The 20,851-nt window shown below is 35.0% G+C and overlaps 1 protein-coding gene across 1 annotated transcript in view; it reads right to left on the reverse strand.

Annotated features, from left to right (window-relative positions):
- Positions 1 to 2,165: 2,165 nt before the first annotated feature.
- Positions 2,166 to 20,851, reverse strand: part of LOC150085800 (myosin regulatory light chain 2-like) — a 39,887-nt gene continuing 21,201 nt past the window's right edge. The window contains exons 2-8 of the mRNA XM_090374256.1: positions 20,434 to 20,592; positions 17,466 to 17,541; positions 15,358 to 15,459; positions 11,412 to 11,487; positions 10,370 to 10,418; positions 7,604 to 7,732; positions 2,166 to 2,619 (exon numbers count right to left, since the gene is read on the reverse strand). Of these exons, the coding sequence (XP_090230382.1) occupies positions 7,619 to 7,732; positions 10,370 to 10,418; positions 11,412 to 11,487; positions 15,358 to 15,459; positions 17,466 to 17,541; positions 20,434 to 20,592 (576 nt within the window). The 3' untranslated portion in view covers positions 2,166 to 2,619; positions 7,604 to 7,618. The remainder of the gene's footprint in view (positions 2,620 to 7,603; positions 7,733 to 10,369; positions 10,419 to 11,411; positions 11,488 to 15,357; positions 15,460 to 17,465; positions 17,542 to 20,433; positions 20,593 to 20,851) is intronic.

Below are 20,851 nucleotides of genomic sequence, written 5' to 3' on the forward strand. Positions count from 1 at the left end.
ATTCGTAGGAATCGGGTAAATTAATTTTCAATATTATTACATTCAAAACAACATTTCTATAATAATGCTGATACCGCCAATTTTTGTCTAAGTTTGGTACATTCTCACAACCTATGTTAATGCAATAACAAGTTAGTTAAACGTACCCAGTGCGTGAGAGTAAAAAATTTATGCTCTTTTTTTTCTGTCTGTACAGTGCCAATATCCATTTATTGTGATATAAATCTGTAAGAGAATCATTGTGTGTCTCAGAAATGCTTTTCGTAAACCTTAATGGAAATCTTTCACTCTATCCATACGGGTGGATGTCATTGACTTTATTTCTCAGTTGGCAGCTGAAAGAGGAAATAGCTATTTTGGTAACAGGAGTGAGATGGCAATAAACTGAGGACATGAAAGAAATCAAAATCCCTTGACAGCTGGGGGTTATTGTCTTACACGATTAAATCAGTTATTAATTGTAACAAACCACAGTAAGCTATATGTGTTATCTCAAGTAGTAATTGCTGTCACGTGATTAAATAATAATACATGTACAGGCTGTAGATCTTTTCGACGTTTTTCTTAGGAATTAAATGGTCGTTCAACCAAAGGTCAAAATACTGTGATTCGCTATTCAAATTAATTCCACTCAAACAGTTTTCTTCGTGAAAACGGCAAGATTAACGGGCTGAAGTACTCGTCCAGTCTGCTTATTTAGAAACCCACGAAAAAAAACTTCCTAATTCCGATATAAATTCAATGCTTGAATTTTAGACTACGTGTGTTAAGTTAAAAACGGTTTAATATTTACCACAGTAAGATAAATTAAAGTGAGATAAAAAAGCTAATAGCTGCGCAAGAGCGACTTTCGAAATCGTCTTCAGTTAGCTATATTTAAATTTAATAGCCAATTTGTTCGATTCTGATGTAAATACAAGTACACTCGATCTTCTGCAGAAATCTAGACGACGGCTTGAACGGTTTTATTACACGGATTTTCTTGCTCATAAATACAAAATAAATATAACTATAGCTAACTGAAGACTATTTCGAAAGTCGTTCGTGCGCGGCTATTAGCTTTTTTTTTATCTCACTTTAATAAAAGTTGTACGTGGTGAAACTTTCAACCAACTAAACGGATTACTATGAGGTTGAGTGCTGAAAATTAAGCTAAACTATATCTACGATCTAGTCATTACATCACAGCACATAAGGACCCCTTAAAATATCATCAGTGGAGAATATCAATAAAATGCCAATCGCCCCTTATCAAGATATCTATTGACGGTTAAAATCACTAAAGAATGCCTGAGAATCAGCAGATACCTCACACACCTTTTGTACAAAACAAAAAAAATTCGTGGAATTCTCTCTACCTCTGGAAATCCAAACAAATATTTACTAGAACTTCGGTACATACAGTACGAATATCGATAGCGTGTGTCCAGGGAGAATGATGGTTGTTCCTACAACCGGACCATCGTGAAAATGTTGTGGAATCATTCTTTCTTTTTAAGGATGAAATGCCCACGATTGTTTAAAATAGCTAATAACATACAAATTATTAGTAAGTGTTTCATTTGTTATGAAACTCAAATTAGCTATATAAACTTGGTAACACAAACCACTATATCATTTCTGTATTTTGTTTACGAGGCGCCACAACTGAAATATATGTTGCATTATCTAAATTAATGAAATAACCAGTTATATTATAACCATTACTCCAAACGCGGTGCTGATGTTTTCGAGGCCATGTTTGTTTGTCCTATTCTTCCCTTTGCTTAAGGATAAAGCAGTTTCTTCTTAAAGACAGGAGCTGGTAATGTCAGCAGGACCCATAGGATTTGTAGTATATTAACGCAAATATCATAATTATATTTAGGACTATTCATACCGTATCATAAATACACTGATGAGTTAGATCTCAAGATATCATGTGGATGCATTGCCATTTTTCGAAATGCAGAATTAAGGTACATATTTAATGTAATATATTTCGTAACAAATGAAACGTTTTTAAAAATTCTACTCCTCAGTATTGCATAAATGCGAAAAGAAAACCATTAACTTGCATTTACGTAGTAGAAATAATCATTTTCCTAAGTTAATTGGCACACTACTCTGTTGACCAGTTTAGGTGTTCATGCAAAACTTCCTGATAAAATTGGTTCCCCGTGCGATTAAATTTAATAGCCAATTTATTCGATCCTGATGTAAATACAAGTACACTCGATCTTCTGTAGAAATCTAGACGACGGCTTGAACGATTTTATTACACGGATTTTCTTGCTCATAAATACAAAATAAATACCATTTTGGCCAAAGGCAGGCCAGTTCATGGCCACGGACGGAAGAAGAATGAGGGAAACAGTCCTCAGGACAGATGAAAAAGGTTGAAGAATGCGATGAACAATATGCAGTGTCACAAAAAAAATAAATAAAAAATAAATAAAATAAAATTGAGGCTGTTTCTGTGGACTGGCTCCATCCTTCTGCCCGTCTCAAGTATGATATAGGTTCATCTGAGGAAGCATGTAGGCAAGAGGAAATTCCAGATGGCACTGTTGAGATAAAGGCTGAGAATTGACTAGAGCTAGAATGTGGGCCACGTACTGACTGCCTTGGGATTGTGTCCTGCAAAAAGACATTAAGATAATTAAGAATTATTATGACAATATTGTAATAATTTTATGTTTTTATAAATGAACAATCCACTCTTATTTTAAACTTTGAACTTTCAAATGATTTGTTCCCAATAGAAAATATAATTTAAGTGATGCCACCGCACGTTAAATGCTACGATATAGTATTTCTGCATTAAGCAAGTAGAGCAACCTCTCAACAACCCCTACAATAACAGCAAAATTCCATACTGCTCATTTATCAGGGTATAGTTATTTTAATAATAAATAATAACTGATAACTCTGCCTTTCAAAGATAGGTCGTATCACTAGGTTATATCTGATAATCCTATCATTAACTCGGTCACAGGATTTCACAAGCTGCCATTATCAGTTTCGCACATGCTCAGTTACACAGTATAGTTACTAACAATGGATGCAGTTAACCTAATAAAGTATCAAGGCAGTAGGAACATAATATAAAATACTACAAGGAAACTAACTGTATTAAAAACATAAACAAGAGTTCACACTATGAGGATTTTCATGAAAGAAACCTCAAAGGGAACAAGAACGTAGTGCGCTGCATTTCAGGCAAATTCAGTTTTTATTTTAAGTTCCTCGAAATATTTTCTTTTCGGTGATTAATAGAAGTGAAAAGTAAATAACTAATTATCTTGTTACCAGTTAATTACCAATGAACTCTATAATAATATACGGAAGTAACTGATTTCACTTCACTGCATATACCTCACAATGTAATATTCTCAGTTTTTGGGATTTTAGTTATTTACTCTTGGCGTTTTGTTAAAAAACGAAATACAATATGTGTTTCGTGTTCTGTTATTTAATAAAATAAACAAATAGCGGCTGATAAATAAAAACGTAATATGCAGTCAATATTTCTGTAATGTTATTTATTTGTTTCGTTGGACCTTAATAAATATTAAAATACTACGTTATTTCCCGTTTCTGCTGAGATTAATATACTGCAATAAACAAATGGTAATAATTCATGATTATTACTATTATTAATATTATATGTTTAATGAATTTATAACAAAAAATCAGATCTTCAAAAAGCAACGACTTCCATATGCAATCTCCTTTAAAATGAGAATTTCTTTTCTGTGCAATCGCCATATTGCCCATTCATTCTTATAATCGGCTCAAGGCAATAAATATAGCATCCAGTACTTTAGCTACAATATACGGTATATACGTAGCCTATTGTATGAAAAAAAGGGAAATACTAATTGCAGGATTTATATTTTTATGATTTAATAAAATCAAACAAGTGGGATGACTCGACAAATCTTTCTAAAGACCCAAATAAAACAAATTCATGAAAATACTTCCACTGGAGTCGAGTTGTTGGATGCGGATTACCTGATGGACAGACAGACAGACAGACAGACAGACAAACAAACGAACGTGAACACAGTAAGTGTTTCATGCATATGCACATAAAAATTAAGAAAATAATGCAAAATAGCTTCTATAATTCAATTATGTAGTCTGCCACACACAATGGCTGGATCTTTTTGAATACTTCTTTTACACAGAAATCTGCTGGGATCATGTACGTTAGATTTGCATGTCTAGCAGCCATCCGCGAGTAAGTTACTATCTAATATTAATATTTTAAAAATAATAACTTGGTTGTGCTTTTAACTTGTATGTTTTGCATGTAAATATACACGGAGAAATGTGAAAATTTAAGCACTTAAACCAGTAGATTAAAATCTGTCTTTAAATTCTTAAATGTTGTTGTTGGTTTAGGGATTTATTAGGCCCGATGACAATTGGGGGGGGGGTTAGACAGCCGATTTTGCAGCATTGTCAACTAATTCATTTCCTGGAATTCCCATATGTCCAGAGAACCAGCAAAGGTGTATGCTTTTTCCAATTTCGGAAAGTGTATGCAAAGAGTAGTTTATATCCTTTAAGGCTGGGTGGTTAATATTAATGGTGTTTTCCTGGGCTTGAAGTGCACTTAAAGAATCTGTAAAAAAATATACCATTTTCAATACCGATATGCTTCAGTGCAATCTGAATTGCCATTAGTTCGACAGAAAATATACTGAACTCATGGCAATTCATAGGCCAATGAGATGTTCGGAAAAACTGCGGCAATTCCACATGGGCCTCATTCTTTGATCCGTCGGAATGCACAACCACGAAGTTGGAGAACTGATCCACTACTGCATAATAAAGTTGTAAGAAATTTTCTTTATGTAATGTAGATTTATTCCATTGATGGAGGGATAAATCGCATGAAGGTGAACTAATGTCCCAAGGAGCACAGGAAATTGGAAGGGTATTTGCAACATTATTTAAAGACAGATTAGTTCTTTTGAAAGGTACTTTATTCGCATACCTAATGGTCGGTTAGCAGAAGGGTGGTTTCGGTATAACATGCTGCGTTGGTGGGTGAAAAGTATCTGCCAGTTTGGGTGTTCAAGCATAGAACTAATTTTATATGCATAGCGTAATATAAGTTGTCTTCTGATAGAGATAGAGGGGGGGTTCATGCGCTTCAGCATATAGACTATGTATTGGAGACGTGTGATATGCTCCTATGGCAATGCGCATTGCAGTATGATGGATATGGTCAAGCCAGCGAAGGAGAGTAGGTCTTGCTGAGCTCCGTATTCAAGCTTTGATCTGATTAAGGCTCTGTATAATCGTATCAGCTCTCCACTTAGTTAGTGGGAGAACCCGGATTATATTTAGCTTTTGCTGACAGGATATTCTTAGTTTTTTTAATATGCTCTAAAAAGGTAAGTTTATGCTCTAATGTATATCTAAAAACCGTATGTTGGGATTAACATTAACTGCTATTGGTTGCCCATTCAGTTGTAGTTCAGGATGTGGGTGAAGTTTATCTTGGCGGCAAAAAGGGATGTGGACAGAGTAGAAATCCATTAGTTTGTGCCCATGAACTGATCTTAGTTATTGCCCCTTGTAACTGTCTTTCAACAGTATTCGTGTTTTTTGCATGACACGAAATTCTAAGGTCATCTACAAATAGTGCTGTATCAATAGAGTTTGGAATTTGTTCGGCAATGGTGTTTATTGCAATCATGAAAGAGTGTAGCGCTGAGTGCATAGCCTTGCGGGACTCACTCTTCTTGTAAGAACACTTGGGATAATGAAGTTTTAAAACTAACCTGAAAAGTGCGTTTATTTCTTAAATGAATACAAATAATTCTTATTGTGTTACTTTCACAGAACTTCCTCTACCAATTTGAAGCGGTACAAGAAGAATCAGAAATGGCCGAAAATTATCTTATTACTTTAAGAAATTAGAGGCAGAAAATTTAAATACTTCAACCTTCTACGCAGATTGAAATATTTAAATTTTTGCTTTTCTCCAAATGTTTTCTGGATCTGCTGTAATATAAAAGTGAGTCAAAATTCGCACTAACTTACATTAGAATTTTACTTTTCTGACTGTCCAAGCATTGTGGCTGTCCCGAAGATAAACAGAATCTAAATTGCTTGTATCAGATCAGCGGTAATAGTTTTCCTAAAATCTCATCCACTTTTTCATTCAGCTACCTACCAATGGTTTCTGTTTTATCAAGGTATTGCTGATGTCTCAGTTATTGTGAAAGGTCGTCATTAACTATTTGTGGCGACATGCACTTTTGCTTCTTCGATGCGACGTGATACAATTATATTTTCATCGAAATTTATAGGCAATCTAAAATTTTTCCAATTAATCTTTTAAAACTGTCATCTCATTAAGGATTGTTGTCGTTATGGGCGTTTTACTCGGCAGGAACAACGCAGGCCATGATGTGTATAACTTTTGAAAATCAGTTGAGCAGGTTTCTACTATTACATAATTTATTAGGCTTCAGATTGAATTATAACGTCATCTGTTTTAAGAAGAGAATATCCTTGACAGTTCTGGTTCATTAGCTAAAATTTAACTCCCGGGATATGCAGAATTTGTAGTAAATTTCAAGAATAAAGTTGCTTGTCGTAGTCTGTCATATAAAGAGCATTCTAAAATGATATGCCAAGGCAATAAGTTCAGTCCATACAATTTGAACATTGGGGATCAGAAGCTTTAAGTAGATGCGGCCCACCATTAGTCCTCTAGTACAACTGCTTCATATCTACTGTTTCGAAAGTGTTGGTTTCCCAATATTTCAGGCTTGGTTTTTGATGTTTTCAGAACATATATTTTTATAAGATAATTATGTTTTAAATTTTATTGAAGTAATTTTGCTATGAACGACGCTCTCTTCCCCTCCAAATAAAAGGCATTTAATTCTTTTATAATTGAGTTAAATGAATATATGCAAAACAATTTCTTGCTTTTATGCATCCTTTCAAAAGATTCTGTTCTGTTCCTTTCCATTGGGTAATAACTATATTCCAAAGTATTGACACGTGTCTCAGTCCTTGCCTATTCTTCTACAGCTTGTATCTTAAGCTTTAAACAAATCTGCTTCCTACATAGTGCAAGCGAAAACATTTTTTTAACTCTATATTTGCTTTAAGTACCATAATTTAATATTAAATACATATTTTACCTTATATTTATGTATTAAATGTCAGAATGTTTGTTTTTATAGCAAACAGATCGCCGTGTTTCTTACATTCGTAGTAAGAATTATTTTAAACGTTCTCTTCATAAATTTCAGCTTGATTCACTCACTCAATTCCAGTCTTTAAAAAAATACTAAAAGTTAGATGTATGAAAAACTGTATTCAAATTTTATATGCTAAATTATTCGAGGACATATATTTTTCTTCTTTCGTACGTGTTTACTTTTTAAGCGAGCATTCTGTATATTATATAAGTATACCAGACATATTACTTGCATTAAGTGCAAATTTTAGAATATTTCCCTTTTTTGGGATTATTTTAAATAAAGTACAACCGAAATCAAATCCCGTTGCCGACCCTTCTTAGAGAACGGTATTTACATCATTTGGGGGCGCGCAGATATTTCGTGATTGAGTTATAAAAACTCACCAATGTTTTGATAAATTATGCTCCAGCGCCTTCGTCCTCTTCGGCACCTCTTGTTAAGAGTTGAGCGAACTTTTTGATGTCAATCATGCCTTCCTTGTCAATTGGAGCCTCATTGAATGCTTCAATGGCCTATTTTTTAAAAGAAAAATTAAATATAATATATATGCTGATCGTCTTTAATGATGCAATTTTCATATTAAATTAACAATTATTTAATTTTACACTATTTTATAATAAAAAGGGACACAACTGGGATGAAACAGGATTGTTGAAAAATCATAATATTATTCGATTTTTGTTTCGCTGGCGCAAAAGCGACTAAGGCTACAGTGACCGGCCGAAAAATAATCAAACACGACAAGATCACAGTGGCAGAAAGGAGGAATCTGGTTATAGGAAAGGAAAACAAGTTCTAATTCCATTTTTGTTGATGTTGACAAGAAGCAAGAATAGCCAAAGGTTCTACCGCAAATCAATTAGCAGCGGGTGCCCTACATAATAACGAACTTACTAAGCCAGGGAACAACTAATTCTCTCATCGCAATCAACAAACTATCCAAAATCTAACGCCATGCTCTAACCATTTCGATGGAATTTGTGGTAGCAGCACAGTCTTCTGACTGTGCTGCTACACATAGTTTGCTCTTACTCGTGGTTTTTACTGGGTGTACTAAGCTTACGAAATAACTGTGCTTGTTAATAACATTAGCGTTATCCACAGGAACTACAGAATTACTGGGGTCGGTTATTACTTAATACACAGGTCAGTGTTCATTCAAATATTATTGTTTAAGTGACAGAGTGCCCTAGGTGCTAAAACTACGGTTCTCAGTCTCATAAAAAGACTGCTTTTTAGTAAATGTTTTTGCTAAGTAATCCACTATATTTTGTAAAGTGGACCTTGCAATTTGTATTTAGTTCTCGTGGAAAGAAGCTATTAATATCTCCCTTTTTTAAAATATTATAAATGATCCCACGTCGTCTAAAGGATATCTACTTAACCAGTGACATGCAATAACATTCAACGATGTTCAATATATCAAATGTTACAAAGAATAGCTGGTTAATAATATTTTAATATTTCCGCTGAAATGTGAATATTTAAAACCATTTATAATACGTATAATATAAACGATGAGGCGGCCAGGTAGGAATAAAAACATGGAGAGATGTACACACACGAGCGCTGAATTAGAATTACGCGACCTGCGTACTTCATAATTTTGAGACCTACACTGTGCTGCCACTTTATTAGGTACACCCCCCTGCTGTGCACACATATGGTTTGTCCCTCAACGTTGCAAGTCACATGACCATAGTTGTGGATATAAATGCAGCAGAACAACCTTTGTAGTATCTGTTGTTTGTTGTTATTTGGTTTTTAGGAGCATTAGCAACTAAGGCCACATTGCTCCGTGAATATGCGGTGGTCATTCCCTGACCTTTCCGCATCCTCCGTATTTGGTGGTGACGGGCTCGAACCCCGGTCTAATCAAGAAGCGTGTGCTACGCACTGCTGCTTCTTCCCACCTGGCTACGGAGGCGCCTTTGTAGTATCAGTCAAGCGTTCAAACCGTAGCAAGAATGGGGAAAAGGAGTGATCTAATCGACTTCGAACGTAGCATGGTAGTAGGTGCAAGACGTGCTGGACAAAACATCTCTGAAACGGCACTTCTCCTGAGGTTTTCACGCACCACAGTTGTTTCGAGGGTGCATCAAGAATGGTGCAACGAACAGAAAACATCCTCTCAAACAGACGGGCTACAATATCGCACATCACGTCAGAATACAACCTTAGTGCGCAGAACAAAATATCGCAACGGACCACTAGTCGCATTTTGTCGCGAATGGGCTATAACAGCCGACGGCCACAACGCGTACCTTTGTTATCAATGAAGAACAAGAGGGCACGCCTCCAGTGGGCACAGCAACACCAGCACTGGACTATTGAGGATTGGAAAACAGTTGCTTAGTCTGACGAATCGAAGTTCCTGGTGCATCATGTTGATGGAAGGCTCAGAATTTGGCGAAAACAACATGAGTCCATGGACCCGTCATGTCTGACGACTACTGTGCAAGGTGGTGGGGGCAGCGTTATAGTGTGTGGAATATTTTCTTGGCACACATTGGGTCCATTGATTCACGTCTGAATACCACATCGTAGCTAAACATCGTTGCTGACCAAGTGCATCTGTTCATGTTGACATTTTATCCTCAGTCAGATGGTTACTTCAGGCAGAATAATGCGCCGGTGCACAAAACTCGAATCACTGTTGAATGGTTCCAGGAATATGACAATGACTTTTCTTTGCTGCAGTGGCCCTCAGTCCACGGATCTCAATCCTATTGAACATCTTTGGGATTATCTGGAAATGGCTGTTCGCTGCAGGCCTACACCTCTGTCCAATTTCAAAGAAGTGCGTGACACACTCATGCCTGCACGGTACTCCATTCCTGCAGAACGTTTTCAGAATCTTGTTCAATCCATGCCTAGACAAATTCAGGCTGTTTTGAAGGCAAAAGGAGGCTCAACACGCTGCTCGGTAGGTGTACCTAATAAAGTGGCAGGACAGTGTATATTATGATAATGAAAGAAGACAGCCCTGTTTAATTGATACGGGAATTAAAATAATAAAAAATAGCCATTTTAATGCAGCATATTAAAAGCTTAAATTTCGCTAAGCAAATTATAATTTTGCTTAGATTTATTTTAGGAAGCCTTATTTGCTCAATATGATCTTACTTAACGAAGAAGCTTATCCTTACCTCATCTTCGCTGAACTTCTCTCCCCATGTCATCAGCGCATGCTTGAGGCTGGAAAAAAAAAGATTTTTTTCTTATAAGAGTACGTAATTCTGTAACGCCTAAATCAAATATTAAAATGTACTTTTGTTTATGAAATTACTTTTACAAATGCTATCAAGATTTCATTACGCGATAGCATGTTGGAATTTTTTTTTAGTTGTTCGAATATGTTTTCATTTTCCTTCAGTCGATTAGTTTTTTGTAATTCATTCTACAGTGTCGCAACAAAAAAAAAAACTATGCAGCATTTCAAAATCAATAAAATTAATTATTATTTACAATTAAGAATTAAGTGCGTACAATTTGTAATCGTTTGCTGCAGAACAAGCAAGTTTATAACAATATTTATAAAACCGATATAGAAAATGTAGTCTAAAACCAAAATGCGTTATATGTTGAAAATGAAAAATATGTTAACGTTATCCTTAACATTACAGAAAATCAATGCGTAATTACTTTTGGGACACCCTGTATATTTATTTATTTTTAAAGTTGATTTCATGGCTAACGCCATTAATTCAAAAATCATTTCCATTTTACTGACCGGTTGCAATTTAAGATTCTGTATACAAAATATAAAATACTAATCAGGCAATCATTAAATAAATATGTAAAAATATTTTTCCTAAGTTATTTGAAACCGTGTTAAGATCTTTTATTTATTAGTTTTCTGGTAAATATACTAAAAGTGATTTTCCAAAGAAAGGAAGTCATTTTAATTAGTTAGAATTTAATTATTTCTCCTCCAGAAAATAGCTTTAAAGTTATCATTACCTAAACTGAAATACTGTACTTCTCGATTCAATTATCTGACTGAATTGCCCTTCCAAAATAAATAGAATTCTGCTTTTATACTCCTATGATCAGAGATTAGAATTAGTTATGTTCAATAATTGTATTCATCAATCATGTGAGCTTCTAAATACAGTCAACTCGACTCGTGTTCTACTACAATCTGGCACTGACCACTCGGCTAGTTAAATATAGAAATGAGATACTCACGTTTCCTCCTTGCATTTCCCGTCACCCTCATCATAGAGGTTGAAGGCCTTGATGATGACTTCCTCTTCATCGGTACCTACAAATATTACGTTCATTTTAATTTTATTATCTGTAAATAATGCTTCTGAATTTCAACCTTTTTTTATTTAATGTGAATTTGGGATTTGGAATAATGTATATTAGAAATACATTATTATTTAAAACTAATTGAAAATTTAAACAATTAAGTTCTGTAATATGGTTTTTTTTATGATATTCGTTCAAGATAGCCGTATCCGGGGCTGGGATATGTTGTTAATTTTATGGGATCCCTTTCTTTTGTTTTAGCTGTGCTGTAACCCTTTTGGAAATGATCGTTGCTCTTTTGTGAAGAGGTCCGGGTGAGTCACATTGCGCACCCTTACTCCTATCTGCGCGATCCTACTTTTATTGCTCCTTGAAGTTCTTTAAAGCTAGTCGGAATAATTCTTTAGACTGAATTGTTATTAGGATTTAAAAACTGGAGTTAAAAAGCAGGGGGAGTTAACACATCAACCTAGTTGAGGCTTGGCTGCTGTGGAATAGTTAAGAGTTTATATAGTTGTAGCAGTTTTCGAAAAAAAAATAGGAATTACGAGAGTTTTGTGTTATCACTATGGTAATGATAATAGTTCTTGTATATTCGAGAAAAAACAAAAGTAGAAGTGCGAGGCATTATTGTACACGGCATACTCAACAGGTATATGCTGTACAGCAAGTTGTGAGGGGCAGTGCGTACAATTTGTAGAATCTTCCACTAGAAAAAAAAATTAAATTAAAGGATGTGTGAGCCGAATATGCCCCATTCCGGGCTCTAGCTAGGTACTTTTTAAGAACAGCTTAATCGAAAAATGAATAACATTCCCTCTTTCAAAGCGATCGTCAACTCCACAACTGAAATGGCCATTTGGTGTATTGGGTTTGCAAGTTAGTATGTTGGGCGCGCAACTCCGTATAGCGAATAGATTCTCATGTACACTGCTGTTGATGCTTGGATCTGCGACCTCACTATTTGCAAATATGGCTGGCGACAGTTCCCTTGTACCTCTGTGTTAAGAGCGGTTTTTATGACCTCTGGACTACATCGCAGTAAGGTTAAATATATTCCAAATTAACAGTAGTTTCTTATGCTTCTAAATAAAACACTATATGCTCATTAAGGCGAATCTTGAGAAAGTGAGCTCAGTAGTTTCATGTACTACCACAGTTATGACTGCAATATCGGGGTTTAATGCAAGATGGACTGCAAAGGAATTGAGAATGTTCTCTTGCGTATGTTTAATGTGACGAATGTGGAATTAAATTTAAGAGTGGACTGCAAATGACTATTAATGACGAGGACTTATTCTTAACTGATTGAGGAGAATAAACCTGCAATGCAAGACACTCACTTTGTAAGGTATTTTGCCTCACGTTTTGCATTCTGTATGATATTCTGAATTGTAAAGTAGTACCATAATAACTGTGTGAAACTGTACTGTAATTGGTAGGGCTGGTGAACGTTGGCTGAGACCACCTAATTAAATGAATAAAAACATGTAGAGATAATGTAACCACCAGTCAAGTCCTACTTCTTAAACTATCTATGTGATATCAGCTTATTATACAGTAATCATGGCTCCATAAGGCCTTATAGTCATCTGGGTTATACCGGGAAATGTTTTAAATGGCTTAGAGTATCATACATGAAATTGCAAATATGTACTAAGACAAACTGGTTACTTCAAGGCTGTCTTATAATTAGACAAATACATTTAGCTTAAGAAATACATACTCTTATATCATAAGATTATGGTTTAGGCATCTTGCCTGGACACCTAATGAATACTTAGACTTGACAACCAATTTGTGATTTTAGAATCGGACGCTGACACAGGCTGATCGCTAAACACAACCAACATAACTCATCACAGCACATTACGCTAACGTATTCGCCTACTAATTGGCTTTGCTGATACAGTATCCTTTGGGGTTGCCAAAAGTTAGCCGGAACTACCTCGTAAAATTACAACGACCATACTCACATAAGAATAGCACAGAAACAGAATTACAGATTGCATGGGAACGTGTGGGCTACTGTAAAAGCTAGAAATCTGGAAAAACACAGGAATTAACAATTTGCTTTGGGAAAAATCACCGAAATTTATAATTTTATCAAGGCAATTCGGTAAAATTTCGAAAAATCAAAAAACATCTTTCTTTCGCACTATTACCACTGACACATTAAATCCTATTATTTGACAGTTCGCTTGGGTGAAAGCCCATTTGTGAATTTCATTATAAGTGTTTCCATTATAAATTATTATATCGGGAGCTTCGAATATAGTGAATGTATATTCCAGACAACCTTGCGGGGAAAATATATCCCCTCCTCCGTGCCCTTGTTTAATAACCGAAAAAATAACTCAAGCAAAAAATTATCATTGCTTCTCTTTACCGATTTTGAAACATTTCCGCAGGGTGGGATATTCACTACATTCGGAATACAGTGAATTATGTACAGACAACCTTGCGTGGATAAAAGATATATTTCCCCTTTGTCATTATTTTAAATATTTCCCCATATTAAATACTAGGTAATACAAAGTGCCACGGATTTGGAAACATAACACAAATAACGTATTTGTTGTTATTATATAACATTAAATCATAGCTGTTTATGGTGTGAAGATAACTTTTCTAAAAATAAATAAATAGCTTTACTTATTTTGAGTTGCTAGTTATTAGAAAACATTTTCATTCTTTTACCAAAACGAAGCTGGATTATTAGATCGGTAAAAGTCAGAAATAAAGGGAAAAACTGTTCATATTTGGTCGGACTTTTTCCAAAACAAAAAAAGTCTTCAGACTTTGTGTGTCCCTCTTTTAAAAATCTCTGCTGCTTAAAAAGTAAATTTTAGCATGTGCGAAAGTGAGAACTACCACTTCTATCATTAGAGATATCTGTATACTACTTCTGAGAGGCCAGTGTATGTTTATACAATTTTCCATTTCAGGAGTTCCACAAGGAATTTGCGACCCTAATCTTCACCGAGGGGTAAAGTTACAAATAGTGCTGGTCAGGCTTGGTATTTTGTTGCGTATAATGGGCACCAAAACTTAAATTTTCAGAGTCCAAGATCTGATAACTGTTTATCTCTCTCAGAGCAAAATTAAGCACTGCCCACGTATAAACGTGAATACAATTTCTATAGCACTAACATAAAATTCTAACTTGCTCATATATTAGAATTAGTAGAGCTAAAACAGAAATAAAAATTAACCTCACCAAACATCAGCAGAATTTTGCACACATTAAAATGATAATATTCCATCCTTATGCTTCAAAATGACATAATTATTCGTTTATAATGCATTTAAAACTAATCGCTATTCGGAATATTATTAGAGAGTATTATTTCTGATAACTCTTAATTTGTTCTTGGGCTTATTAAATTAGTACAGCACAAAGACGAGTCAACACCAAGACAGCACCAAGCCTAGCAAAATAAACTACACGCGATAGAGAGAATGTCGTGACATTTGTACAATTACTTTAAATGTTTTCTTATGTGAACAGTAAGCTTTCCATATATTTGAACACATTAATATGTATTGAAATGACATCAATTGAAAAGTAACTTTCCAACGCATTAAAAATCTGAAAGCCTGATAACGAATCCATTTGTGATAAGGAATTTAAACAGTTCGAAATTAATTTCAAAGAGATAGAAATATTTCATCAGTGATAACGTGCTATCTAATAATGGTATCCGCTTCATCAGTATTGACTTCTTCAAAGGCAGGATAAACATTAAATGCGCATTACCAACTGATACGTGAAAATTCGATAAATGATGAGAATATGAAGTGCAGCGACAACTAAAAATAATGTTATAAATGGCAACACATTTCTGTGATAACGCTAAGAATGTGTGGTTCTACTAACCTGAGATTCTGTCACCAAAGATGGTTAGGAACATAGTGAAGTTGATGGGGCCAGGGGCTTCAGAAACCATGGAATCCAAATCTGCATCGCTTACCAATCGGCCTATAAAGATAATAATACAGAAAATTATGAGTGATTAGCTATGCATTAGAACGTCAACAAGTAGTTTAAATATTACAAAGCTTACACTTGTTAATCAAAACTTACACATATAATAATTCATGTTTAATAAAAAAAAAAAAAAAAAAACCTTACAAACTACGGAAATATCGACTAATATCAACATTATTATATCCGTAGCTATACAACTAATAAACTTCATAACCTACTTAATAGATAATTTGAAAATTTTAAGATCCTCTTTTGAACTTTGGCTAACATCTTCATTCATTAACAAGAAATACATGTAACTTTGGTTACGTTCTCTTTTAAATTCAATCGCCATGCATTTAATTATGAAATGCGCATGATTGTCCTATTTTTAGTTCTGTATTCTACATTAATTCCTGAGAGTTTTAAAGTACTTTATATTTTTTTGCAAAGAACCAAAAAAAATAAAGGTTGTTGAATGGAAAAGCCAAAAAAAAAAAAAAAACTCCACTGACTGACACGTATGTGAAAACCGATACATACGTGGCGTAGTAATACATGTTCTACTTTTCTAAGCTCCAGTTATAACATAAGAGCTTTCAGACACAGCGGCGTCCCATAGGGAAAATACTCGCCGAATATTCACCTATTCGAGGGGGAGGGGGTAAAATGCACTTCTGCATGTTTAAATCGCATCCGCCCACATCGACTTAAAAACATTTTGTGAGTACCGTACGATGTTAGCTTCTCTTTATTGTGAACAACAGCTGACAGTTTCTGATCACATACACGAGCCTGCTATTTCAATATCCAGCTTTTTTTTTTTGTTATTGTTTGTTCGTCTCAAAATCTTTATCAAAAATCGAAGCCTTTCCCTTTTAAGGCTAAAAATACAGTAAAACCTCATAAGACCGCCATCCTCTGGAATACAGCACGTTCCATTTTGAAAATTCCCACTTCTATAAGGTTATATAAAGTATTCAGGGGTCATTTGTTATTTTTTTATTAGATAATACAGTAACTCTGATCTCTATAATCGCCACAAAACGCCATTAAGCAAAATTTCAACCCGGATTGATCTAGTGAGTAATGTACTTGCCTATAAAAAAAGTGTTAGATTATTTTTTAATGTGGGGTATAAATAGTGCGATATGATTTCAGCAATTGAATCATCTTAAAAACGAAATACATACCACTGTACTATTAAGTACGATACTGTGATAATGTCCCGCAAAACAGAAAGAAAAAATTTTAATAATCAGTTTAATTAATAATCATTTTAAATGGTCTTTTCATAAAGTTAAGGATTTTTCGGGTTTACTGTAAACTTTCCAATTAACCAAAATTTTACTATTCCCGAATAAACGAGGCATCTGTTTTTTTTTTTTTTTTTTTTTTCAATTAAAATTATCTAGGGAAGTAAAGTTTTGTTGCTTTAAGGCTGAAGTAACTAATGTCACAAGAAGTAATTTGAAGGCACGAGCTGGTAAATCTAAACTTCTTTCAAGGACATTTAATTCATTGGAGGCTGAAAACACTGGAATGAAAATTCTGCAATAATTTAAAAGGTTAACCCTACCTTAAAGAGAAACTTTGGACGTTTTGTATTAGGAAAGTGAAAGAATTTAATGATAGCAATATCTCTTAGTTGGTATCAAAATAAGAGATCATCATATAGGTATATGAACAAGAAAGAAACGATCATTATTTTCTTAGAAGAATGCATGGATTTCTAAAATGAGCGAGGTCACTTTCGTTTCGCTATTAATTAAATTCACACGCATTTTCATCAGTGTTGTGTCCACAATGACATGTTCAAATAAAAAGGGAAAAATTATTAAGGAGATATGAATTTTAACGAAGTAGAATAGTTGTGCAAAAGAAAAGAGAGGTAGCCAAGCATATAAATAATTAAAATCTTCAGTGCCTAACAGAGGATAAGGTTATGTTTTATTTAATCAAAAGCGGTTCGCTTCAAGCAATTTGTCTTATCGTTTAGTATCCCTTTAGACACTTACCTAGGGAATCAAATGTTGCCCGGATGTCATTCTTGGAAATGAAGCCATCTTTGTCAGAATCGATCAACTGAAACGCCTGGAAATTGTAAAATCATCACACTATTAAAATCAAGAAAGAACATATTAAAAAGACAAATTTTTAGAAATTGCTTTTTTGGATAGAGAAATGTAATTGAATCGTAGTACAGATATTCCATGTATATCTCCATTTTCATTGAGAATGAACTAGTGAATAAAATTCTAAAAACAATAAAATTTGTGACTGTACCAGTAGTGCAATAAACATCTGAAATGAGAAACTTAATTTCTATAGGATATTTAACATTAAAACGAAAAAAGCATTAAAACGAAAAATTATAAGCGCAATTTCGAGTCATTTCCCTCCGATGAACACTATCGAAAGAGTTTTAAAATTGCATATTTTAGGGCCATTGAAGGTTTTATGATAAAGTAGTTAAGTCATCGAAGGAATAGTTTTACAAAGGCGGATCAATAAGTAATACACAATTACTCACACACGCGTTTGGGATGTGCAGTTCTTACTACCAATTACCCATTAACATAATATTATTTTGCTGGTGTTTTAAGATCTGAAAATATGGATGGACAAAGTGACAGCCTTTTCCGGCAGTGGTGTGTGATGGAGTTCCTGTACAAAGCGTGTAATCAATGGTTACATCTATCCATAGAAAACTCCTGGCAGTCTACGGGGACCAGAGAATTGATCGAAGTAATACCAGAGATGGCTCCAACATTGGAAGGCGATTTCGACATAGCAAGAGCTGGAAGGCCAACGTCTATCACAAATAGTGAAAACGAACTCATTGAGCTGCTCATTCGAAATAACAGTTGTATAACCACGAGCCAAGTGATATACGCTGCGAAAATGTGAAAGGGAACAATGTTGACCATCATCGACAGACCTGTTAGAGAAAAATCTGTTCTCGGTGGTTGCTTAAGCTGCTTACACGAGCAATTGCTACGAAGAAAGAGATTTGTGAATATCTTCTGGAGAGGTTTGGTGCTGGCGGTCCTGAGTGTTTTAAATTGATCGTCACACGTGATAGAGCATGGCTCACAAACCATGAAATGGTCACAGCCGACATCACCTGTAAAAGACAAGCCAAAACTTATGGCGACCATATGGAATCAAAATGGCATAATTTTTATCGATTTCTGGTAAAGTGCAACAATACCAAATCTTAATCGAGCTCTGAAAACCAAAAGACCTGACCTGAATCTGAAGGACATCACGATTCATCAAGATAACGCAAAGCAAAAGGTCGCCCAGCTGGGTTCCTTAAGGTGTTTTAGAGCAATGTGGAACTCATTTCAGACATTAAACATTGAGTGTAAACCTCAGCCTCATGATTTTTACCAAGTCCATGCACTGACTGGAAAGAAAGCTGGAGAAAATGCAGCGAGTGTGGTGATCCTTACACTGAGTGATATTTTTATTGAAAGATTGTATTTTATGTCAATTATTGTTACAATATCTCAGATAATAAAGATGCTGCACCTTATAGTGCGTTACTCATTGAGCCTACCTTGCATATACAAATATATCTATATATATACACACGCACAAACGCCTTTGAGAGACTTATAGCGTGAAAGATGCATAAACGAACTTTTCAGACTGCTCTATTAGTGGAGGTTTATTTGGTGTTTTATTGCATTATTTATTTCTATTATAATGCACCAGTTCTTAGGATTTATCGTGTATTAATAAACGACAGTACATCTTCAAGGATCGGCTTGCATGCTTTCCACGCTAATAAATTTAGAAGAACTAACAGGAAAACTATTCCTTCCATTTGTGATTGGTTAACCATTTCCTCCATAGAACAATCCATTAAAATTTGATCGTCTCCGGTAGAGTATGAACCTGGACTTTTCCAAACGTGTGACACATGGAGAGCGAACTATACTTTCATGGAATGTAATGTGAAAAATTCTTTTAAGGTTGTGGGGGTATTTTTGCAAGTAGTTTTGTCAATTTCCTACCTATAAGATCCGCCATTTGTAATTAGACGCGGTTTGACAGCTGTTTGGATACGTTTATACTGGATACTATTACACGTGTGTGTGTGTGTGTGTGTGTGTGTGTGTGTGTGTGTGTGTGTGTGTGTGTGTGTGTGTGTGAGAGAGAGAGAGAGAGAGAGAGAGAGAGAGAGAGAGAGAGAGAGAGAGAGAGAGAGAGAGAGAGAGAGAGAGAGAGAGAGAAATCCTTTACACTCCAGCAAACAATATCTTAAACTGCTAATATTTCTTTCTATATGACCTATGGCACAAACTCCTGATGCCGAAAGACAGACCAACATGGGTAAAGAATGCAGGTAAAGTGTAATCATAAACCGTAACTAGCACATTCTACTCATCATTACTCTGCAACCTCTCTTTAGAGTGTAAAGGACACTTATCCACAAAAACTAGTCAACTGTGGACCTTCTCATCTTGACACTCCAAACTTTATAATCTTCCCTTCTCGAAGGTTATCTGTTGAAACCTCCTTGACATAGCTTTATGTCAAAAATAAAGAGAGTATGCACTGCATTATCGTTGCGTTGCAATATATGCTGTCAAATTGGCCGTGCGTTTAATATTGCCGCCTCTTCAGATTTATCGTGATTAAGAATGCACTCTCCCTTCGTGTAATTAACTGGTCAAGTTTTTTTTTAATTAAGTACTGTATTTAGTGCATCGTGTAACTAATTATTTTCGTATCCGATAAACCTGTTGCCTCAGGTGTAATTTTGTAGTCTTCATGCTTTTTTGTTCGATAATTCTTTTAACTGTTCACTAAGTGCCTCGAGGCTTATTTTTTGGTGTTTCTATTTAATATTCTACTTAAACTTCTGTTATATATCCTATGTAACGCCATAGACTTAAAGGCTGTGATGGTAATGAAGAAATGCAAATTCAAGCAATGTATCGTGATGTCTTCCGAGAAAATTAAACGGCTTACCTCTTTAAACTCCTGCACTTGATGTTGGGTAAACATGGCGAACACATTTGATCCTGACCTCTGGACCCTTCTCTTCTGAGACGGGGCTTTGGGAGCATCTTCACCTTCTGCTTCCTTCTTCTTACTCTTCTTCTTCTTTTCCTTCTTTTCTTCGTCTCCCTGTCAGCAATAAATATGAAAATGCTCTTCATTAAAAGTTTATAGATGTAAAGGATAACAAGAATAAAGGTATGTGCGTAACTTAATTAGCAGATTACACCAAACCATATTTAAGGTATTTTTATTTAATAGCATATTCAACCGAAAAGGGTGGTAGAATGAATCCTTCCCCCCCCCCTTCCTTTTCCAGTGAATATAGTTCACCTCTTGCACTCGGTTTTGTCTTTGGGTGCCGAATTCACGTTTTAAAGGAAGTTAT

Source organism: Mastigoproctus giganteus, chromosome 5 (genome assembly GCF_048544385.1).
Source record: "Mastigoproctus giganteus isolate SK-2022 chromosome 5, ASM4854438v1, whole genome shotgun sequence".
Taxonomy (NCBI): Eukaryota; Metazoa; Arthropoda; class Arachnida; order Uropygi; family Thelyphonidae; genus Mastigoproctus; species Mastigoproctus giganteus.